This window comes from Glandiceps talaboti, chromosome 20 (genome assembly GCF_964340395.1).
Source record: "Glandiceps talaboti chromosome 20, keGlaTala1.1, whole genome shotgun sequence".
Classification (NCBI taxonomy): Eukaryota; Metazoa; Hemichordata; class Enteropneusta; family Spengelidae; genus Glandiceps; species Glandiceps talaboti.
The window spans coordinates 10639682-10665951 of record NC_135568.1 but is presented as its reverse complement, the minus strand read 5'-3'; the positions used below and the strand labels follow the sequence as shown (position 1 = coordinate 10665951).

The window sequence follows — 26270 nt, the reverse complement described above, 5'->3', positions numbered from 1 at the left end:
CAGGTTGAACAGGTAGTGTCTTGTTTGAAAATGAAATTGCAAGATTTCGTTGGTACTTGGCACATTTTCTGAACACCTTCAAGACTGAAGTTGATCGATATTCTGTCTGGGGAAATTTGAGGGATTTTGCACCTGTTTATGTTATCGTGAAGAGGTAGAACAGCGAAGCGATCGACTGAACGTGTACATTGTAAACAACGAAAATGATGGAGATCCCGTCATCATATTAACTTGAACGTGTTCTCGATTGCTGCTCAAGATAGGTAACGTGTGGCTGTCATATTTTTCAGTAAGTTTGTGTATGTGTGAACCTACATTTTATTAACGATCGCTATCGCTTGTCAAGGATAACCATCGAATATTTTTTTTCTCTCCATCCCGTTTGGCATTTGTCTGTTTGACAGTTCGTCCGTCCGTCCGTCCGTCCGTCCGTCTGTCTGTCTGTCTGTCTGTCTGTCTGTCTGTTTGTTAGCAAAATATCTAAAATTTCATTAACAAATTTAGGAGAAATTTTGTGGAAAGTTTGCCTTTGAGACAAGGTCCAGTTGCTTAGAATTTTATGAATATCCAACTTCAGCTCTCGATTTTAGTAAAGCTAAAGCAATGAAAAATACAAAACAATGCATTTTAATTCAACCAACTTACTATTTTTACATGTGTATCACTGTATGTCCTAGCTAGAACAAATTGTGGCTGGAGACATGGGGGAGCCGGGAGGGGGATGACCTGGTCGTTTGTAACTTTGATTTGAATGTCACAATGCTGATGGGGAGGGGGGGGGGGATCTGCTGACACTATGTCTTGCTGATGTTAGAATGCTGACAAGTTAACTATAGACTTCAGTACAGTTAACCTCCAGAAAACAGAGACCCCTTTGTCAACAATTGTCATGTTAACACACCATTTTCACACCATTTACAAGCTATAACACTCAAGTACTAATGATCTACATCTAACTGCCTAACTGTCACAATCGTTGATAGCATATCAAGTGTGAAAGTTATACTGTTTCATTTGTTTGATTGTGAGCCCAATAGTGTGTTAGAGTAATCAATCTGTAAATAGTGTTAGTACTCAGTAGTGTAAAGCAATTCAAATAGTGTGATTTTATACTTGTAAGTAAGTTGTATGATCATTATAAACAATCACATATTACTGCAAACAAAGCAAGTCAGGACATGGTCATTGTCAGAATTGATCTCCAATCTACCCCTTCTGCATGCAGGAATCTATACACAAGTCACTGTGGCTCACAGAGGAATCACTGTACTTTGGTGTTATGGGTTGTAATGAATTTATATATAAAAAAGCATTATACCAATGTCCATGCACATGCCAAGTTATTATCTTTGAACAGAAAATATGGACTATATACCCTGGTCATTGTAAGTCTTGACAACCTGTGTCTTTGTCACTGATTCTATTTGTGCTCAGAATTTCAGGCAAAACATTCCAAATCACCAGTATTTTTCCAGATTTGTCCCAACGCTTTTCTTTGCATTCAGGCAGAAAATACTCATGACCTAAGGGGTTTGTGTCTACCCGTCTAGCGACTCATAGTGACAAGGCTCCTTATCTCACTCATATTTACCTGAATGAAGACAAATTATTGGGGAATAATATATAATTCATAAATTGCTGTCAGATATGCAAAATAGATAACTTAAAATATTCCATATGTTGTAAATTACATAATTTATGATAGTATAATTTATTTTATGTTAATTTCTTTGACCCTGAACAGATTAGACAGCAGGATTATTTTATCCTAAAATGGAGAACTTTGTCCTGTATGATGAAATCGGCAAAGGGAATCATTCCATAGTGTACAAGGGAAGACGAAAGGGTACCATCACATTTGTAGCTATTCATTGTATTGAGAAAGTAAAAAGACCACAGATCACCAACAGAGTAAGTATCTTTTTTTATGTTTCAATGATTATCATAACATTGAGATTATCAAGATATTATCATGATATTGAGATTATCATAATATTGAGATTATAATGAGATTATCATGATATTGAGATTGTCATAATTTTGAAATTATCATGAGGTTATCATGATCTTGAAATTATCATGATGTAGAGATTATCATAATTTTGAGATTATCATGATATTAAGATTATCATGAATCAATATTGTGATTATCATGATATTGAGATTATCATAATTTTGAAGTTATCATGAGATCATCATGATATTGAGATTATCACATGGTATTGCGATTATCATGATATTGAGATAATAATAATTTTGAGATTATCATCATTTTGCAAGCCAGAGTAGCATTTTCCCACTGACACAATGAAAATAATTTATCTAATGACTTGTGTCATGATGTGGAAATGGCACTCATGGTGATATGACGAACGAAGAGTTGATATTGGGTACTAATAACTTCATATTACAACCCATAATGAAAAACACTGAATACAGATTTGTATGTACATACCATTTTGTGTGATCAAAGATGATACTAAACTGTTTGTTTGTTTGTTTGTTTGTTTGTTGACTGTTCTAGGTAAGATTGACTCATGAATTGGATCACTCCAATATTGTACATTTTCATGAATGGTATGAAACAACTAATCATCTATGGCTGGTGGTAGAACTGTGTACAGGTAGGTGGCTAAATTTATGGTATCGGTAAAATTCATGAAACAACAAAGGGGTCACATAAGTTGGTGGCAGTAAAAATCTGGACAGTCAGGTGACCAATTTGTATGATAAAAATATTAGTATGAACAGCTTAACTGAAGTGGGAGATAAAGGGATATACAGATGGCAGGTGGAGAAACTCTGGTTACATGGTATAGTTTAGTAAATACATACCTCAGCTATACTCAGCTAGGCTGGCAAGGGTATAATGTTCCAAAACAATATGTGAAAGATATTTAGTAGTATCCAAAATGCAAAATTTTACATCGCCACTATGATCAGCCATTGACACTTGTGCATAATCGTGGGTATCTTGCATGATGCATGATAGGTGGATGTGAAAATAAGAGTATACTTTTTTGGAAATTTTAAAGGCCAAAGTTTCAGTCCCAGGTTCTTGCATGAGTGATATCTTACCAGAAATGCCATAAGGATTACATAGGATCATTCTTTTGTTCTGGACTGACTTTGTCTATAGCTCTACCAGAAAACTGTTTTTCATGCCTAAACCTTAATCCTAATACAAACTGAGCCTTTATTAAGGTAACTGTTTGATTGTTTTCTATTTGTCTACTATTAATAGGTGGAAGTTTAGAAACCTTGATTAACCAGGATGAGCATTTACCTGAGTCAGCAGTTCGTAAATTTGGCATTGACCTTGTTAGGGGACTACATTATATACACTCCTTGGGTATCATATTCTGTGACCTACGTCCATCCAAGGTACGTTTTTATCCAGATACACTGTTCCCTCTTTGCTGTTAACACTAGGTGCACTAGAGTACTGCTAAGTGGCGACTATTCAACAAATTTCTGAATTTACATTTTTTTATTTGGACCAAAAAAAATTATTTTACAAAATAGGAACTTTTTGTATAGCTTTACATCAATACATACTTTGACCTTGATCTAGTAATGACCTGTAGCTATTCAATGTAGGAACTTCAAAACAGTTTTCATATTGCACAATTTTGAAGAATTTAGTAACTTTTATTTTAAGTCATTGAGGAGCACTTTACCAAAAGGGACATGAGATACTACTTTTTCTAAATACTTACAGAAAATCCATTTTGTTTGATATTCATGCTCATTTTTGCCCCCAAAAGAGTCTATAATATCAATAAAACAATGGCAGATTTATAGGTTGTGTGTTTTCTATGATCCTGAGGTCAGTGGTATGCTTTGGGTATACCCAAAAAATACCCCATCGAATTATTTAATATTTGGTTTGTCTGACTACTATTATGCCATAGATCTGATGAGTACCAGTGATAATCAGACATCTTACTCAATTCAATCAAACTTTGCCGATTAAAACTACTGTCAACTTGTACAGAAAGTACAATAACATGTATAGGAAACAAAAAATGTAACAGAAAATAAACTTATTTTCAGATGTAAAAGTTAACATCCATAGTATAAGAGAAAGCTACTTTGATCCATATCTTAACTTTAAAGAGATCAAGCATCCTTAAATTGACCCGATCTTCTTCTACCCATTGGCATACATCACTGCCCTCTATGGCGAGTCTTATCAGCCAACACCAAAAGAGTATTATTTTTTGTGCGCCAGCTGCTTCTGCCATTCCATGCCAATTTGACGAAACGAAAGTATACCTGTGTCAAGAGTTTGTCAATGAATGAAATCCGTTATTACATTCAAATATTCATACATGTTAGCCATACTATTAACAAGTCCAGAACTTGACAGCAAGTAATTCAACTGTTATATATTTATTTTTCTGTATATAGATTCTCCTTGATGGGACAGGCAGTTTAAAGTATGATGATTTTAGTCTTGCCAAAGTGGAAGATGAAGACTTAGAGGAATTATTTCAGCAATTTGATGGTGATTCCGGTGGTAGTTCAGATTCTGGTGGTGATGAAGAAAAAGACAGGAAACCTAGGAAGTATTTAGGTTAGTATATTCAAAGTGAAAACTGTAGTCTGTCAAACTGCAGTGATGGACCAATTTGGAGACATGGACTTGACATTTGTAAAATTGGGTTTGATAAAAGAACAAGTCCTTTAGTCTACGTTTAAAACTTTAGTTTACCAACGTTTTGACTCCACAGAGAAGGTCACTATCAGGATCTACAAAAAATAACATGAACAAAATAAGATGAATGGAATAAAGCAAAATGTTTTCTCCATGTTATGAAGAGTATTTGTCTACCTTAGTCTTTTTTTTTACGTAATTTATAACAAACTTTGATTTTAATTTGATTTTGTTTGATTCGTAGGATCTCCCATCTATATGGCACCAGAAGTATTGCAAGGAGGCAACCATTCCATGGCTAGTGATTTGTGGTCGTTTGGATGTATGCTGTATGAACTTTACACTGGTAAGTAAATGGTGATTTGAATGTATGTTGTATGAACTTTATACTGGTAAGTATACTGTTACGTATGTACTACTAGCAATATAGTATGAATTATTACAATATGTACCAGTGATTACTTGCACAATTGCATGCACATACTTGTGCCATTTTCACTGCAGCAGTGCAATACTAAATACATTATCGCATATGTACATGCAAATTTTATGCAAATAAGAGCATGATCATTCGTTGTAGACAAAATTGCATGACCACATGATAGGATTTGTCTTGAAATTTGATGTTTCAGATAAACATGTACATGTAGTAATAACAGCACCCTATGCTGCGTAAGTGTACATGTCAGTATTGGTACTTGGGTGGGTGGGTGGGTGTGGGTGTGGGGGGGGGGGGGGGGGGTTGCATTTGTGCCTGCAGTGTTTTCTGCTACAATTTCACTTGTGGTATGCTTGTGAAAATATGGCCACAGAAAATACCACAAACACACATGAAAATATCCCAAGTATGCTCAACTTATACTCAAGCATCATGGGTTGTAAGTCTTCTCAGGTATCATTCATCAAAATGTAACTATTATTCACAGGAAAGCCACCATTTATGGCAGAGAGGTATTCAGATCTTGTTAATCAAATTCTGAATAAACCTCCCCCAGCACCTAAAGTCCAGGGATCCAGAGTCGCTTCCAAGCCTTCTCCAGATTTTGCCGATTTGTTGAATAACTTACTGAAAAAGAATGCAGAAGAAAGGTAAGTAATTATGGTAAGGCAAATCGAAAACTAAAATTGACTTGTTCCAGTTACCAGACCTACATTGTACAAAGTTTCTGCTAATAAACGAGTACAAAATCCGCAACTAGTTTTGTTGACACCTAGAGGGATGTGCAAATCTAACATCAAGTTTCTACTTTTGAAATTATAAATTGAAATTTATTTTATTTATCATAAATTCTAAATTTATAGCTCCTGTAAGGGGAAGACAATGTTGGTTAATATTGTGTGTGTGTGTGTGTGTGTGTGTGTGTGTGTGTGTGTGTGTGTGTGTGTGTGTGTGTGTGTGTGTGTGTGTGTGTGTGTGTGTGTGTGTGTGCACGCGCGCGCGTGCGTGGGTGCATGTGCATGTTCGTGTGTGTGTGCATGGATGTCTGTCTCTGTGTGTGTGTCTGTCTGTGTCTGTCTGTCTGTCTGTCAGTCTCTGTCTGTCTGTCTGTCTCTGTCTGTCTGTCTGTCTGTCTGTCTGTCTGTCTGGCTGTGTTTGTCTGTCTGTGTCATAATTTTTTTAAAAGCCTGGCTTAATTCAAATGAAACTAGATACAAGAGGCATTCAGATAAAATCTAGTTGAAATATCCCATCATTTATAACTTGCTATAACATTGTTTATTGTCTTCATAGAATGGATTGGAATAAGTTAGTCTACCATCCATTTTGGCAAGGTGTGTTGGTTCATCCTGATGACAGTGAGAAGGAGAACTCAGCTGCCACAGCCACTGGTGAAGAAGTCTCTGGTGTACAGGAAGGTACAGCTACAATGACATCTTCAGATATTGTATCAGACTCATCAACATTGAAAGGGTCGTCTTCTGGTGGTGACACTGTCATTTCTACCAACACAGCAAATACACTAAAGGTAATTAAGTTATAGCAAGACTTTTTGTACCATCAGCAAATTAAGATAGACACAAACTAAATCTTATTGTTGTCTTGTGTAGTTGATTGTATAAAAGGGTGACATTGGATATTGGTATGGAAAATGTACTATCGGCAAACTAAGATAGACACAAACTAAAACTATTGTTGTTGTGTGTAGTTGTTTGCATAAAAGGGTGACATCGGATATTGGTATGAAAAATGTACTATCGGCAAACTAAGATCGACACAATCATTTTCAACGTGCTAAACTCATCAGAATTTTAGTGTCTTCCATCATATCTTTATCATTTGTGTCCAAGTATCACATCAGAATTTTGTAAAAAGTGTTTTCCTATGTTATCGCCATCATCTATAGAAGTACAGTCTGATAGAGTTAACTCCAGACAAACTTACAGCTGCTGAAAGGTCACTGAGCAGAAGTCAACAGTTCAAGACAACAATGGATAAAGGTCAAAGTCAAGGTGACCCTAATCGACCTCAAACTTCACCAGAGGTGACAGATATAAAACAGGCCGTTTTCAGTCTAAGGTACAGTATGCATGTGTGTTGAAAACGTTTAACATTTATTACAAATAGTCTTTACTAGTGACTGGCAACCATTTATACACTGGGTGCTTTAGTGAATGACATATGTTGTCATCAAGGCACACTCTAAACCATCCACAGTATTATGATTGCAAGATGATGTTGGTTGTCAGGGGCAACATGGTATTATATATGATATGTACTGATAAATTGCACAAATTTCCATATTGTTCCCCATAATTTTGATGAGAAACTCAAACAGCAGAGGGGGAACTCTGTTAAACTTTGTATTATAATTTTAGTGAGAACCCTGGTAAATTTCTTGGGAACGTAGATAGATTTTACTTAGTCTTTAGTCTAAGGTATTGTGTTAAAATTGTAATGTTTTAAATGTATATAGTGTTTAATATTTATTGGTAGAATTTCATAGATTTCTAGATAAGTAAGGAACTATGGTAGTCATTCTTAACAAAAAAGAAAATTTCTTCATGTGTAAAAATTCCATATTTCACCACACTCACTTACTAATGAATCACAACACTAACAAGACTCTGTTGACAACACCATATTACAGGCAAGGAGATCATTCATTCTCATATTTCGTCCCCAAACTATAGAACTCTTTGCCACTTGACAATCACCAAGCCTCCAGTCTGGATTGTTTCAAAACAAAACTGAAGAATAATTTGTGAACCAAAGCCTACGGTGTGCTCTAGCCATTCAGTGCTATTGAACAGAACATTGCTCTGGAAATCAGTGCTATAGAAATTTGATTGATTGATTGATTGATTGATTGATTGATTGATTGATTGATTGATTGATTGATTGATAATGGAGGTCAAACAATTGTCCAATCATGTCACTACAGATAATTTGAGTTTACTCCAAGTGTGCCTACATGTGTATCTTCCCTAACACTGTACAGCTCCAGACCAAGAACCACACAGAATTCAACATATGAAAGACAGGCTGCTGATGATAAAAGTATGGCTTATAGAAAAAGTGAGATGAAAAAGTCACAAAAAACACCAGGAAAGTCGTTGGAAAGCCAAGCAAGTCAAGTTGTTTCAGCCAGATCTACAGGTAGAGACAGGAAAGCCTCAGAAAGTCAAAACTCTGAAATGAAAGAATTGATTTATACGACATGGGATCTGACAGTGACACAGATTATAGATAATCCAAAGGTAAGAACTCAGGGATTAATACAGGGGATCTGACAGTGACACAGATTATAGATAATCCAAAGGTAAGAACTCAGGGATTTATACAAGGGGATCTGACAGTGACACAGATTATAGATAATCCAAAGATAAGAACTTGGAGATTTATACAGGGGATCTGACAGTGACACAGATTATAAATAATCCAAAAATAAGAACTCAGAGATTTATACAGGGGATTTGACAGTGACACAGATTATAGATAATCCAAAGATAAGAACTCAGAGATTTATACAGGGGATTTGACAGTGACACAGATTATAGATAATCCAAAGATAAGAACTCAGAGATTTATACAGGGGATCTGACAGTGACACAGATTATAGATAATCCAAAAATAAGAACTCAGAGATTTATACAAGGGATTTGACAGTGACACAGATTATAGATAATCCAACTGACTATCTGAGTAAGAATTCAGAGATTGATATAACGTGAGATTTGACATTCACACAGATTATCGATAATCCAATGGTTTAACTCAGAGATTAAAGATTTCATAATATACATTGTGATCTAATTGTCACATAGATTGTTCAAAGAGAAAACATAATTTTGAATATATTTTAATTGTGAATTTATCTCTGCTATTTTTACTGATGTCTGTCTTACATTATAGAGTCACAATACATTGAACCATGGAATGAACACTGGGGTCTGTTTTATATTAGTTCCAATGCAGAGGGTAAATAATTTACCTAGTATATTTCAGCTCGAGTTTGGAACTAATGCAAAATATGATTTCAGAGCAAGGAAGCAGCATTTTGGGTTTGGACCAGGTTCTATGGTTCAACATTGAGACTTCACTCTAGAGTTTCCACTATAATAGTACTGACAACACAAAGTCTGTAAACTCTGAGACTACATTCAAAAGTGTTCAAATCTATTATCTAATTTCCTTCATCAGATTCAGAAGCCATTGTCATTGAAATGGGATCCTAAAGCCCTACCAACGCAGACACCAAACATTGAGAAACTGAAAAAGATGAAACCAGAGGAGTTAGAAGAACATTCCAATGGTTTGGCAGAAGTGTTGAATAAAGCAGTGAATGATAAATCTGCTGGAAGTCAAAGAATGAGAGTACAGTTACTGACATATATAGCTGCTATTTGTAATGATAGTTCTCTAGCTGCTGTAGTCATAAAGACAAAACTGGTAAGTAACAATAGCCAGATTTGCCAATGAGGTATTTATATATCATTTTTAGAGAGATATAGGGTTGATGACAATGACTTTACTCCTATTAAAGCATAGAAAAATTCAAAGACAGCCTCACCGTTTTTACTCATTGGTTCTGAATGTTGTAATCAAGACTTCTGCAGTACCCAACATTGCCTGTAGATGTACCAGTTACTTGACTGAGAAATCTGAATCAAGAATCAAGTATCACTGCCATATTGAACTAACTCGAATGGGAATCACTTCAGGACCGGTGTACTAATTCACGCTTAATCACAATATGCAAAGAGACTCATGGATTCACACCAAACAATTAACGTTACCGAATACCTTCAATCATCAAATACTTCACATTCAGTACAGACCAGACAATCAGGCATTCATAAATACAAAGTGATAACCACAAATAAAGACTGCTATTGGCATTCATTATATCCCAAATCATTCTTTTGTTCATTCTATTTTAGGTGTCAGCTGTACAGCAGCAGATCAAAACACCTCAACACCTAGAAATGTAAGTATATAGTTATCACAGTTCAGATCTGATGGTTGAATGATAAGCTTGGTCTTCAATGTATTCTGAATATTGTTTATCGTTGTTTGTGAGCAGACATGACTACAAGCATTCAGTTTTCAAAATATGCGAACCCATAAAATCACTTGTAAAAATAATAGCTTACTATTTTAGGTGATATATTGAACAGGGTTGTTGCTAACCTTCAAAGTAGCTGGTCAAATGTGAAAAAATAGGTAGTAAATATATTGAACGAGATCCATGAATCTGCCCTATCAATGGAAATATAGTGGCTGAAACAAGAATCTTGAAACAAATTCCTGAAAAGTAGCTGAAATTCCTGAAGACACCCTGGTTGTTTTTGCCAGCTACTGGCCCTTGTCTACATCCCAGTTGAAGCCATTTATGATTTCATGTTATAGATTGATGTTTGTGTTGGTTTTATTACAGACGATGTAAAGCTGCAAGACCACTAGGATTGATGGCTCACAACATTGAAGAGTTAGATGAAGACCTTAGTGTTACTGAGGTAGGAGATATCATTCTTCCCATCCATCCATCCATCCATCCATCCATCCATCCACCCATCCATCCATCCATCCATCCACCCATCCATCCATCCATCCATCCATCCATCCATCATACATCCATCCATCCATCCATCCATCCATCCATCCACCCATCCATCCATCCACCCATCCACCCATCCATCCATCCATCCATCCATCCATCCATCCATCCATCCATCCATCCATCCAATCTCCCTACCCTCCTTCTCTCCAACCATCCGTCCACCCACCCACCATACACCTCTGTATCCATCTTCCTTTGCATGATTTACATGATTTAGGGACAAATCTTTCCTCAAGTGAACTCAGCAGTCAAGCAAATAATCAAATTTAATGTGATGGTCAGACAGTGGGATGGACAAGAGCTTAGTATAGTTGTCGTGATGGTATGCATCATGTTGTCAACAAAAGTGAAGTACTACATCTGGACATGTGTATTGGATTACCACTAACCTTTGAAATCTCACTTTTTCATTTTCAGGTGGTGGCAGCTCTTACAGAAGTTATCAGAGACAATTTCCGTAATACTAAACTAAAACAAGCAGCACTGCCAGCGTTAGGAGAAATGTTAAATCTGATTGCCATGCAGGAAGAACAAAAAGGAAGAGAAGTGGACTGCTGGACTGTACCATCAGCTACGTATACCATGATTGTCAGATGTCTTAGAGAAGGGGTGAGTTTCATAGTTAACATTGTTAAGGGTGACCCTTGTTATTCCCTAACATGCAATGACAAAATGACGACGTTACAAAGATGATATGAAGCAACTGATCAAAGGTCCTAAATTTCAGTTTTTTTGTCATCTTATGGCACTGGTAATCCAGCCTTTGGTTTGCTAAGATAGATGCAAACTAAATCTACTGTTCTTCAATGTGGTAAATTACACAAGTGGGTGATAGCGGTTCCTCTGTTGGATGATTCTAATCACCCTGTGATCAAGATAGTGTAAACATTGGAAGTCCCAAACAGCACTGCAAGTTCATGGACCTCTAAATAAACTAGTTTTCAGAGATGCCTCCCTACTGAGACTATAATTAAACCAACTTCCATTAAATAGCTTATCACTGTTGTATCAACATGTTGTGACAATAGTTTTACTTTGTGTCTATCTTACAAAACCGAAGGCTCAACTACAAGGGTAATATCATCAGTCCAACTTTGAATGGAACCCTGATACTATTGCTGGGAACTCAGGAAATTTTTACCCATTTATTACTCAGTACAAAACAACTCTGCACATGTAATATGCATAATACATTCTCTTTGTGTGATAACAGGAGGATGCCATAGTTCAACACTATGCTGCCAAGATTATTGAGAGTGTTGCCACGACTACAGGATTACATGCACTGAAATTATCAACCAATGAAACTGGTCTACTGCTTTGGTATCTCTTCAATCATTCAACTGCTGATTCACTCAAAATTACTGCCATTTCTGTAAGTACCACACTCTATCAGTTTACAACTTTAAGTTAGTCCACTCAAAAGTATTTCAAAAAAACTGACATTTCTGTAAGTATCGCACTCTCTCAACTTACAACTTTAAATTATTGTAGTCTACTCAAAATTACTGCCATTTCTATAAGTACCATACCATCACACTCTGTCAAATTACAACTTTAAGTTAGTCCACTGTGCTAAAAAAATTACTGCCATTTACTACCATTACTAGAAATGATATGCACATACACTGTAAGTAATCACATGTGCATACATTGTGTGAAATAAAAATAAAAATATAAAATTTAAAAAAAATCTATTATTTTCAGGCTTTGTCAAGAATCACCAGACATTCAGCCAGTATTTTCCAGAGTGTGATTGATAAAGTAGGTCTTCCTAATGCCTTGGAAGCATTAGTTGTTAGTATCTCTAAAGTCCAACAGGCTGTCATCACTATGTTTGCTGCCATGCTAAGTGAGGGAACTCATCTACAGAAATTCCTACAAGACAAGGTTAGTATCCCTCGCAAATGTGATGGTTGAAAACCTCCCTCATGAATAGTGGAATAATCTAAAAGCTATTACCAGTAGTAATAACAGGGGGGACAGAGACTCTGAACACAACCACTTGTCATCTTGTATGTGTTTAGTCTACCCAACTCTGTGGTTGTTTATCAAAGTTGAAACATATGTTAAAGGTGAATCAACACTTTGGTTGCCATGTCAACGTTACAGGGTTGAATTGCATAGGGAAGCTATACTGGTGATATGCCCCCTGAATTTATAATTTGTTGACCTTTCTTATATGGCATTTCGAAACCAGCAGAGAAACAACCATATAGTTGGTTAATCTTTCCCCATAACTATAGTGCTGAAGGTATAATATTTCCTTGAGAAGTAGTTTGTGTGTGTGTGTGTGTGTGTGTGTGTGTGTGTGTGTGTGTGTGTGTGTGTGTGTGTGTGTGCAACCATGTAGTTAAATATGAGATTGTTGAATTCTGTATCCTTGCTACTAGGATATCTTTTTTCTGGATTGCAATATAATACACATATATTTGAAATATGTTAGACTAGCTATGTTAAATATTCATGTTGTGCAGTACACGATACAAGATACTGATTTGTAATTTGCACTAGTTTGGGTAGAGTGTTGACAATGTTGTTGGTTCTGTAGTGATAGTTGATAGTTTTGTAGGAAGTCCAGTAATGTAGTAATGTGTCCATTGTCACACTATTATTGGTTTTGTAAGTAATTAATTTCACTGCATTCCGTGACATCTGAGGAAGGATGCTTTGCACATTTACAGTTGTATAAAAATCAGAAAACGTGAAACAAATTTTTGTCTGGCTGGGCAAAAATCATACAAACAAGGATATTTGTTGATTAAAATGAATGTACTGTTGTTGGTAAGATTTTTGTTGAGGTAAACATTGTAATGTAGTAGTGTTAGTGAGATTTTTGTCAAGTCAAGTGAAGTTTTGTTTCAGGTTTTGTGATTTAAATTCTAATTACCCAGTTATCGGCATACTGTTGTTGATATGTAGTAATTTGTAACAGCTCCATTAGTGTCCATACGATGAAATGAGAACATGGTTATAGCATTCTTTATATGGTTACTATATTAGGAAAGTAAGACCACTGTAGTGTCACGGAGAACTAGACATGCACATTCTGTCTTGTTATCAAAGGTATAATACTGTCACACTTTTCAGTGCATGGTTTGTGATTTTGTATGTAGTTTGCATCCTTAGTTTTCCACTTGTACAACCAAACTAATTCAATCAGCAGATTTTCATACCAGTGTGGAACATTTACTAGAATGCTGCTGATATATAGAGTTTACCGAAATTACCACAGCGTAAACAGAAGGCTGAATGTCAAACCTGCAAGCTTCACTCAGCCTGCAAACTCAGTAATTTAAACTCAGCATTTGCATGGATATCATGCGTCAAAGCTGATTGATTGAATAAGTCACATGATGCCTATATTATTAGTCCCCGCCGGACGAAGTCCGGGACGGGGACTTATGGATTGGGTTCCGTCTGTCCATGCGTCCGTGCGTCCGTGTGTCCGTGCGTCCGTCCGTCCGTTCGTCCGTCCGCAGCCGTTTCTTGGAGATGCCTGGACCGATTTTTTTCAAACTTGGTACAGGGGCAACATACAATGGCATACATATGCACGTCAATTTGTTTCATGATACGATCCAATATGGCTGCCTCGCAGCCATTTTGTTTGCAAATTTTCCTTGTCTAAAGCCATAACTCAGACATGCTTGAACAGATCTCATTCAAAGTTGGTTTAGGACAGTGTTCTATGACATACATGTGCATATTCATTGTTGTCATGATACGATCCAATATGGCCACCTAGCAGCCATTTTGTTTGTGAATTTTCCATGTCCAAAGCCATAACTCAGACATGCTTGAACAGATCTCATTCAAAGTTGGTATTAGGACAGTGTTCTATAACATACATGTGCATATCCATTTTCATCGTGATACGATCCAATATGGCTGCCTGGCAGCCATTTTGTTTGCGAATTTTCCATGTCCAAAGCCATCACTCAGACATGCTTGAACAGATCTCATTCAAAGTTGGTATTAGGACAGTGTTCTATGACATACATGTGTATATTCATTGTTGTTGTGATACGATCCAATATGGCCGCCTGGCAGCCATTTTGTTTGCGATTTTTCTATGTCCAAAGCCATAACTCAGACATGCTTGAACAGATCTCATTCAAAGTTGGTATTAGGACAGTGTTCTATGACATACATGTGCATATCCATTTTCGTTGTGATACGATCCCCCATACCCGACCCATCCTTTATTGTTGTAGGCATGTTCCATGTCCAACAAGCAGACACAACATATCTAAGTCTGTTTGATTTAGGTTCACAAGTGTTGTTGTGTGATCAGAGTAGTGATAATTCCTTAAAACCCAATCATAGCGGGGACTATGTCATTCTCAATGACTTGTTTTGATTATGTGATATGATGCCCATATTATGCTAATTGTGCCAAGTTACCACATGATATGCTAATTGAAGTAATTCTATACTGAGTTTTCCTCATGGTTAACAGTTGTAGATAATGAGGTGCTGCCAAATATACCGAGTTTGAAATGCTGAGTTTGCAGGCTGAGTGGATAGTATACATGTCATGTTGACCATCAGCCTGCTACTGAAGATAAAATTATCATTAAAATGATATCGTACAGAACATCTGCTGACTGATAGTGAAATGTTGTACTTGTTATGATGTTGGTCAGAATGTTTTTGATAAGACATTAAAAGTGACATTTCCTTGATTTGTTCATTTCTGTGTCTTACCCCGCATGTGATTATGTCATTATATATTTCTGGTACTGTACATTAACCTGGCTTGGTTGTTATATTGAAATGAATCTCTACAGAAACCAAAGGTAACTAACAGTTGTATAACTTGTCTGTCGTCTTGACTCTCTGTATCTTCAACTTTTCACACTTTTTGCATTTTCTCACTTGTGTTGTTACTTTGTGTTTGTGGGCTTGTTATTTTTGTAGTTTGTAGGCAGGCACATTTGTTTAATGTGACCATACATTTCAATACACCTGGTTCTTATGCTGCTTTCATTTTTAAAAGACCCATTGCACAAAGTTCCCTATGTTAAAGAAAAAATAATTTTGAAATTTTCCTCATGAATGCCAACTGCATGAAGCAGTCAAGTTTAAGTGTAAAAAATTGTTGTTATTGGTTCTTGGAAATTACAACCTCAGTTAAATTAAAAGAAGTATTTGAACTTGCCAACATTTTGCAGGGAAATATCGGGAAAAGATGATTTCAAATTACACTACCACAGTATTTACCACAGAACTTACCATGGTACCAATGCTGGTCCTCAGCTTTGGCTAAAAATCTTCTTAAAATTGGACATTATATTAAGACAAAAATACAATATATACATTTGTACACACAAAAACTTAACACACCAAACTTATCTTTACTTCTGTTCTATGTCTGTCTTTACTTAATGTTGTTCTGTGTTTGTTGTTATATTGTACTAACACTTTCTGTTGCACACTACTGGACTGACAACCATTGTAACTCTTAGTCCCCCTTTGCTTCTTTCTGGACAATGGGTTACCAAGGCCGACACTTGGAGATATTCTTTGGCAAAACTGATACAAGATGACTAATCAGTCTATGGATAATATCAGTTCTGATATTGAATACATTGTATCATACTTGACACAAAATGACAAATTGTGTTTTATTGATTTACTCTATCTTGTGCCCATCAAATGGAAATCATTAAAAGCTACCAAAAATATTATACAGCCTATAAATCAACTTGCTGAAGTGATCCTAAAATGACTGCATATGACTGTATATTGGCACACAGGGAACCTCACACATCTTATCGCCTCCATATGACTGTATATTGGCACACAGGGAACCTCACACATCTTATCACCTCCATATGACTGTATATTGGCACACAGGGAACCTCACACATCTTATCGCCTCCATATGACTGTATATTGGCACACAGGGAACCTCACACATCTTATCGCCTCCATATGACTGTATATTGGCACACAGGGAACCTCACACATCTTATCGCCTCCATATGACTGTATATTGGCACACAGGGAACCTCACACATCTTATCGCCTCCATATGACTGTATATTGGCACACAGGGAACCTCACACATCTTATCACCTCCATATGACTGTATATTGGCACACAGGGAACCTCACACATCTTATCGCCTCCATATGACTGTATATTGGCACACAGGGAACCTCACACATCTTATCACCTCCATATGACTGTATATTGGCACACAGGGAACCTCACACATCTTATCACCTCCATATGACTGTATATTGGCACACAGGGAACCTCACACATCTTATCACCCCCTCCCCCCTTTTTTTTAACAGGGAAATTTTACACATAGCTGGTACATCCACTGTGACTCCACAGGGATGGTTCAGCCATGCACACAACCCTGTCCTGGGTATGTGACTGTTACATGGGTGTGGGAATTTCCCTGTGAAGAAGTCTTCAGACTATATAAGCATACAGAACGTAATATCTAGTGTTTGTGATTTTTGTATGGCTTCACAGATTAACCTATTGTTCACATTGTATACTTTCTGTGTCAGTGCTGATAAAAATGTGTAGTTTATCACTTCCTATCTATTAAGTGTATAATTATGTAACTGTATGTGTTACAATGTATGTATATACACTGTTCCCAATATGCTACCCTTACCCTCAGTATTGCTGAAATCTTTCTGCAATACTAATAGCAAAACTCGGACAGATATAGTCATGAAATCCTTTACTAAATAGTCAAATGTTTGATGTAAATAACAACATAATCACCACCATTTTCTCCTACACTAGGATCTTATACAGAGAATGATGAGGTTGCTAGAAAGTCCATCTGTTGTTGTCAGGGCCAAAGCTTTCATTGCTATCTTAGAAGTTATTAAAAGTAACAGTGAAATGCTGTTAACCTGCTGTCAATCAAGGTTAGTAACTTACCTGTAATTAGTACCTATAAAGCATATTGTGAATCCATTCTAGCAAGTAGTAGTATACTCATCTGTTGGTGCAAAGAGGAGTATACAGTATTTGCCAGCTCTGCAGGAGTATATTTGTCAGCTCTGCATCGTATCAGTGCAATAAGGAATGATCGCACAATGTCACACAAGCTCAACAAGCGAACTCTGTTTGTTTGTTTTTGTTGTTGTTGCTGTTTTTTTTTTTTTTTTTTTTTTTTGGGGGGGGGGGGTCTAGCATCAGTGTGATTGCTGAACTTCATTTTTACACTTCTAACCAAGTTTCGAAAACTTTCATGCCTTCAATGATAAAACTTCTGTATTTACTACTGAGATGTTGATAAGTTGATAAAAATTTACTTTAAATGTGAGATACAGTGCTGGGTTTCTTGTAGTATTTTGATGTGTTTACCATCATCTGAGTAAACAGGTTGATAAGGTTGGAACTTCATGTTTACCATCATGTTTTTACATTGCATCGATCGTAGTGGTGTGACCACTACAATTTTCATCATGGCTTACATCGTATATATTATCCATATGCAATATAATCTTCACCTGCACAGTTTTCACAAATTTCTTCTTTCATTCTTTTTATTTGATAGGCTGGTGATGTATATAGAAAGAGACAGTCGTAAAAATCCAGGCAAAAGTGACAACCAACCAATGTGGGATTACTTAATGAAATGTCTGGATTTACTGACCAATTATATCATAGATTCATGGCCTTTAGTATCAAGTGAGTATTCCTATGACACTAATACACTAATGGTATACAGTGTAGGCTTTGTGAAATAACACAAACTAACTTTCTAGTATTGTACTTTCTACAGGTTGTGTTATTTCTGGTTCAATAGGTGATGAGTGTGTGTGTGTGTGTGTGTGTGTGTGTGTGTGTGTGTGTGTGTGTGTGTGTGTGTGTGTGTGTGTGTGTGTGTGTGTGTGTGTGTGTGTATGTATGTATGTATGTATGTATGTATGTATGTATGTGTGTGTGTGCATGTATGTGTGCATGTGTGCGTGCATGCATGTGGGCATGTGTTTAGTATGTATGTATGGATGGATGGCTGGATAACACTTTAATACATGTAATTTATTTATGATTACTTTGTAGATGATATTCTGGAGTCTCTAAACATAGTATCTGGTAGAAAACACCCATCTACTGTACAGGCTAAGAACCTGAAGACTTATCTACCACTGCTTCCAATCCAGCTACACCTAGTTACAAGTCAGGTAATATTTGTATTACATGCCACAATATCATATGATTAATGTGACTCTGGTAATGAAGGCTTTGGTTTACAAAGATAGACACAATCTAAAAGTGTTGTTCTTCAATATGGTAGATTACACAAGTGGGTGATAGCAGTTCCTTTGGTGTGCAAATCTAAATCACCCTGTGATCAAGATAGTGTAAACATTGTAAGTCCCAAAACAGTACACTAAGTTTATGCAACTAGCTTTCAGAGAGCCACCCTACTGAGATAATAATTAAACCAACATCGTGGGCACTATATGCGGAAAGGTAGCACCGTTTCAAAATTGCAATTTTATTAAGACACATATATTTTGAAACCACCAAATGAAATCAAAATTACAAAATTCAGTACACATTTAGTAATAAGTAGGAAATTCTAATACATGTAAGTATGTTCTTTTACAGATTTTCCGTCCTCGAATTGTGAGTGAAACATTCATGTCAGATATTGGAGCTCTGTTGAGACACATCAAATCTATTGATAGTGGAGAAACAAGTATAGAACCTGCAGTTGGTAAGTAGTGGAAATTTTACTTTGAACAAACTTATCAGCCAGAAAGCTAAGTTAAAATAAAAATACTACTAACAGTGGAAAGCTTTTTGTAGACAAACTAAGATATACTACAATAGAAAATTTTGTGTGCACAAACAGTCAATTACTCTAGGTATATTACCCAAGAACCCCCTACAGTGAATAAGCTCAGTTATACAATCAACTAAAATGCTCTTGAGGTCGAAAATCCATCTGAAAAAATGGCCACAGAAGAACAGCGATAAAATAGTGAAGCGAAGGCCAGTGTTATTCAAGTTTGTCCGGTCAAAATTGATTAAATAATGGATATTTATATTTGCAAGGGGAGTTAATATATGTGTTTAGTTGTAAAACTAGTTGGATATTGTAGTCACTTGTGTACCTGTCTACTGTTAGTGTTACTGTATTTCTGATGTGTTTTGGTAATTGTTATGTTAAAGGTGCTGTTGGTACAGATGACTTGATCAGTACAACATTGTCAGTACTAGAAGCTGTAACACAACATCCCAATATACTGATGGACTATCATGGTGTAGTAGCTGAGACAATATTACCACCTTTAGCAGAACTAGTTACTAGTGACAATGGTAAGTATCTCAATATACTGATGGACTATCAATATATCATGGTGTAGTAGCAGAGACAATATTACCACCACTAGCAGAACTAGTTACTAGTGACAATGGTAAGCAGTTAGCAGTTCTTGTGGTTAGTACAAGGTGATGAGTTACTTTTAAGTAATAAAAGTAGTGTAGCTAAGGTTAGCAGGTAAACTTGAAAAAGTAGACAGTAATACCAATGTGGGAGACCTAGTACCTATAAATCTGTCCAACGATTGTTAAATAGTGGGTGAAACAATAACATTTTAAAGGCAAATTCCAGAAATTGCAGCAGGCAAGAGATTGCGGAGTAGCCGTTTTTTTGCCAGCTACTGCCCTCTATATTGACCAGCTTATCTATCCATGAATGCTACTACCAAAGCTTGTTGACCAGTTACTGGTTAGTGAGTTAGTTAAATTTGGTAATGGTAAAATCAGAAGTTGGTAGTTCTTGTGGTTAGGTCAGAGTTAGTTAAACATTGTTATGGTAATATTTGATTCAGTTAGTGCTGGATCAGAGTAAGTTAAAAATGGTGATAGCAGGACCATCAGAAGTTAGCCGGCTAGTGGTAAGAACAGAAGTTAATTTATGATAGTAACTACAGATCTGCTGATACCTCAGTATGATTTCTCATATAGGTGATACCTGTACACTGTGTATAAGACTGTTCTCTGATTTCTCATATAGGTGATACCCGTACACTGTGTTTAAGACTGTTCTCTGATTTCTCATATAGGTGATACCCGTACACCGTGTTTAAGACTGTTCTCTGATTTCTCATATAGGTGATACCCGTACACTGTGTTTAAGACTGTTCTCTGATTTCTCATATAGGTGATACCCGTACACTTTTTAAGACTATTCTCTGATTTCTCATATAGGTGATACCTATACACTGTGTTTAAGACTTTTCTCTGATTTCTCATATAGGTGATACCTGTACACTGTGTTTAAGACTATTCTCTGATTTCTCATATAGGTGATACCTGTACACTGTGTTTAAGACTGTTCTCTGATTTCTCATATAGGTGATACCCGTACACTGTGTTTAAGACTGTTCTCTGATTTCTCATACAGGTGATACCTGTACACTGTGTTTAAGACTGTTCTCTCTGATTTCTCATATAGGTGATACCCATACACTGTGTTTAAGACTGTTCTCTGATTTCTCATATAGGTGATACCCGTACACTGTGTTTAAGACTGTTCTCTGGTTTCTCATATAGGTGATACCCATACACACCGATACACTGTGTTTAAGACTGTTCTCTGATTTCTCATATAGGTGATACCCGTACACTGTGTTTAAGACTGTTCTCCGATATCACATCTCTATTTCTTAATCATGAACACTTGGCCCAGGAGACCACCATCACCAATACTAGGATAGTAGATGACATCATTGGTAAAATGCTACTACCACAATATGAACAGATCTTGTTGGACCAAGACCCACTGCCATCCTATGGTCTTAAATTACTCCTGGCATTGATCGAAAGAAGCCCTGCATATATCAAGTATGTATCTTGTGTACTACATCAATATCAAGTATTGTAAAGGAAAAGTCCAGTCAGACTTATTTCTGTCTTTAGCACACTTGTATTGATTACTGCTATCAACTTATAGGAAAAGTCCAGTCAGACTTATTTCTGTCTTTAGTACACTTGTATTGATTACTGCTATCAACCTAAAGGAAAAGTCCAGTCAGACTTATTTCTGTCTTCAGCACACTTGTATTGATCACTGCTATCAACTTAAAGGAAAAGTCCAGTCAGACTTATTTCTGCCTTTAGCACACTTGTATTGATCACTGCTATCAACTTAAAGGAAAAGTCCAGTCAGACTTATTTCTGCCTTTAGTACACTTGTATTGATTACTGCTATCAACTTATAGGAAAAGTCCCGTCAGACTAATTTCTGTCTTTAGTACACTTGTATTGATTACTGCTATCAACTTAAAGGAAAAGTCCCATCAGACTTATTTCTGTCTTTAGTACACTTGTATTGATTACTGCTATCAACTTAAAGGAAAAGTCCAGTCAGACTTATTTCTGCCTTTAGTACACTTGTATTGATTACTGCTATCAACTTATAGGAAAAGTCCCGTCAGACTAATTTCTGTCTTTAGTACACTTGTATTGATTACTGCTATCAACTTAAAGGAAAAGTCCCATCAGACTTATTTCTGTCTTTAGTACACTTGTATTGATTACTGCTATCAACTTAAAGGAAAAGTCCAGTCAGACTTATTTCTGCCTTTAGTACACTTGTATTGATTACTGCTATCAACACTGCAGAGCCAATAACATAGACACATCTTAGAGTGACCAGGGCGTAAAATTCCATATTGTTTGTTTGTTTGTTCATACACATATTGACTTGCGCGCACTTGCTATAATTGATATCATTTTGATTACTTTCTAGAGAAATTCAGGAGTTGATGTTAATTCCAGTGTTGTTTCAAGTGTTGGTTGATCATCAGAATGTACCTACTAGCAGTGCTATGAGGAATATTTTAGCTATACTTCATACTATGGTGTCGCACAGAGAAACCAATATGATGATGCTATATGAACAAGGTAAGGATGTTGATTGATTAATTGATTGATTGATTGATTAATTGATTGATTGACTGACTGACTGACTGACTGACTGACTGATTGATCGATTGATTGATTGATTGATTGATTGACTGGTTGTTTGACTGATTGGCTGGATGATTCATTCATTGATTCATTCATTCATTCATTCATTCACTAATTCATTCATCACACACACCAAACAGACATTACACATAAACATGTCCATGTACATACAAGAATGAAGTGTTTGTGAACAAGCAAAGACCACTTCACCCAGACATTAGTACTTGCTTAACATAATGAAAATGATACAAGACATTTTGTCTGTCAACGAGCAAAGACCACTTCACCAGGACACACATGGCATGCATATCAAATGAACTGAATTTCTCCTTGTCTATTAATAGGTATGGTAGATCACCTATGTAATGTATTCTATCAGGCTGTAAAACTATACTCTGATATGGATGAAAAAACAGACTCCAAAACACTCACTCAGTTATTGACATCACTCATTGATCTATTGCTGGTTATTCTCAAGTATGTCTCCAACGTTGTTAGGCTGGTGTTACAGGTAATTGAATGACTTTATCATATATTTCATTTTGTACTTAAATGTCCGTTGTACAGAGAACTACGGGTATGTTTCATTAAGCCATACTATTGGAAAAAACCATCTGTCTTCAAACTCATACAACTATTTTCCATGAACAATGTTAAGCAACTTTGTAATCTAAGCATATATTTAAAACATACAGGAATTTTACATTCTCATTATCATACGTAACACCTAATTTTTTTAGCAGTTCATTCTCCAGTTGCATTATATCTTTTTTTATCCACCACTATTTTCCTTTGTCATGTATAATTTTATTTTTCTCTATCATATTGTACTGATGAGCATAAATTACTCAAAAGTTGGTAAAGAATTGATAATTCATGTTTCATCCCAAATATGGTTGTTTGCACATGAGGATCGGATGGTAAAATTGACATTAGGAACGGTAAACGCCTTTATTATCAACTGTACTATCAATGCCATTACATCAACATTAACACCATACTAGTAATGTGTAATCAAGGTTTTATGAAGTAGTTACTTTGTTTTTATCCACTAGTTTATCACACAACCTTTGTTGCTTATACATAATAAGGATGGTGAGGCTGGGCATTAGACAGACTCTTCTCAGAAAACAAAGTTGTTGGCACTTGCCCTGTGAGGGCGCTAATACAACGCTCTATGGTAAAAGTGAAAACATAATAAACTCAGCTTGTACAGTAGTTTTAACCAAATCAACTGAATGAAATGCCCATACCACTATATTGTCTGGTTAAGCAGACTTTCTTTTTTCTAGCTAGATCAATTTTCTACTTTTTCATCATTCAAATTCAAATGTCTGCCAAACTACCTACCTGCATTGAATTATATGTGAAAACAATCAGCATAACTGCCAAGTAAAAAAACAAGTTGAGACATTAAACTGTGGGTTGGGAATGTGAGAAAATACAGAACAGATGGTTTCATCAACAGATGTTTCAGAACTGATGTTCACTGGTATTTGCTTAATTCTTCAGACTAAGAAAGGTGGTGGAGAAGCCGACACACAGGGGGCTGAAAATTTATTATTGACCAATAAACCATTTGTGGAGTTGACAAGTCATCTTATTCACCTGGTAAGTTGTATCTAGTTATTAAAATAGTTACAAATTATACAATTTTAAAAAATAAATGTCAAAATGATACTCAAGTTGATCCAGTTTAGAACCCAATATAGCTGTTGAATAGTTTGTTAACACTATGGAAAAATGAAAGTGTTGATTTCCTTGAAAACAAAATGGCAAACCCAAGATTTCACTAACAATGTGTGGATTTTATTATATTTTCTTTTTTTCTTTTTAGCTTTGTCATGATGACAGAGACATACAGAATCAAGCCTGTAATGGTTTGTCACTAATGGCACAACTATTTGGTGGTGAACACAGTGAAATCATGTCAGCTGACAGTATGGAATGCTTTGCCATTGCCCTGCCAAAGTTTGATGCTAAAAAACAGAAGTTACTTCTCAGAGTCATCAAACGGGCTGTGAGTAGACCTTTCATGTGTTGTGATGTGTGTTAGGGTGTGTGCCCATGTTACGTGTCAGGGAGTGTGTACATGTAATGTGTTTGAGTGTGTACATGTAATATGTCAGGGTGTGTGTACATGTAATGAGTCAGCTAGATTGTATTTTCATTTCATGTGTATATAATTATGTAATGTGTCAAGTTAAGAACAAAAAATTTAATGATGTGTATATGTACCCTAGACATTTGTGATAAGTTTGGCTCAAATTGAATTGTGGGAATCTGAGATACGGCTGTTCACAGACAGACAGGCAGACAGACAGACAGACAGACAGACAGAGAACCATTCCTATATCCCCCTCCTGGATATGGCCATTGCGGCTTATGAAGACAGACACTCAATAAGCAAGTGACCATCAATATTGAACAAGATAAAATGATCTCCAATGAAAAAAAGTCTTTCATTTTTTCAGGTGAGTGCTGATAAACATCACATAGCTGTTATCAAAGAGAAGGGCCAGGTTTTAATTGATTCTATACTGCACCTATCACAGACAGCTAGTTCTCATGCTGATGTAGCTGTATCATCACTGGCAGCAGATATTCTTAAAAGCATTGGCATAAAGCTGTGATTTCAAGTCACTATTTTGCATTGTTGGTACAGCAATGGTAAGCATTTACCAACTTATATCTACATAAATGAAGGAATCACATGGAGCTTGCGGGTGCTATATTGCCGGACCTGGAAGACTCTGGGATAGCATGTGGACTGACTGGGAACCCCTGACATTTCCACAGTGATGTGATATGGAGCGTACAGCATAGCCCGGTCACGTAGTCCCAACACCTGAATGGACTTGTGTAGAAATGTGTGGTTGTGTTTATCTGACAGTGTGTATTTGTCTGCATAAAAAAGAAAATTACTGGGAACAATTCCCAGTGTAAATTTCTTTTTTTAAAAATCAGTCAATGAATATTGTTGACTGTAGAAAGCATCGTATTGAGTTTCTGATGTCTGTGGTGTTGACTACACAACATTATTTCATACATTAGACAATAATATTCACCCTCTGAGATGTTCTGGGAGATGACAAACTTGGCAGTAACATGTAAGTGTCTTATTTAGTCATCAGGTAGATAATTTATCATGTATTAATTCATGGTTTCAGTTACTTCAAGTGGAATGATGAAGCTATGAAAACAAAGATGCTATCAACAACAATTACTAAGTATCTAAAGGGTGGAAATTTTTTTGCCTGATGTGATGCTGTGTGTGACATCAAAGACATAAGGAACTCACTAAGGTGTGTGTTGATGTAGACATAAAATTTGTGTATGTATACCAAACAAATGCCACACTTTGCTTGCCATTGCTGTAACTCTGATCAAATCATTCAAGTTCTACTGCCATCTCCTAAATTCTGTAGAAGTTTAAAGTGGCCATATGGATGAGGATTTGGTCTTTATTTTGGATTTTTAATATAAAAAACAATTTTATCATGGTGTCCTACTTGAAATATCAATGTGAAATGACATAATGCCAAGTCCTTGTTTGTAACTCAATAAATTGCTAA

General features: G+C 36.2%; 1 protein-coding gene across 1 annotated transcript; it reads left to right on the top strand.

Moving 5' to 3' along the window:
- Positions 1-26270, top strand: LOC144450698 (serine/threonine-protein kinase ULK4-like). Its single transcript, XM_078141360.1, has 27 exons — positions 1-263; positions 1745-1911; positions 2525-2624; positions 3245-3384; positions 4414-4579; positions 4905-5006; positions 5587-5749; positions 6393-6627; positions 7006-7178; positions 8101-8359; positions 9303-9551; positions 10043-10089; positions 10540-10618; positions 11140-11331; positions 11936-12097; positions 12430-12612; positions 17500-17627; positions 18263-18396; positions 18772-18893; positions 19324-19432; positions 19891-20037; positions 21336-21567; positions 22475-22629; positions 23040-23206; positions 24208-24306; positions 24533-24715; positions 25170-26270. The coding sequence occupies exons 2-27, from the start codon at positions 1774-1776 to the stop codon at positions 25326-25328; spliced, it is 4023 nt and encodes a 1340-aa protein (XP_077997486.1). The 5' UTR covers positions 1-263; positions 1745-1773; the 3' UTR covers positions 25329-26270.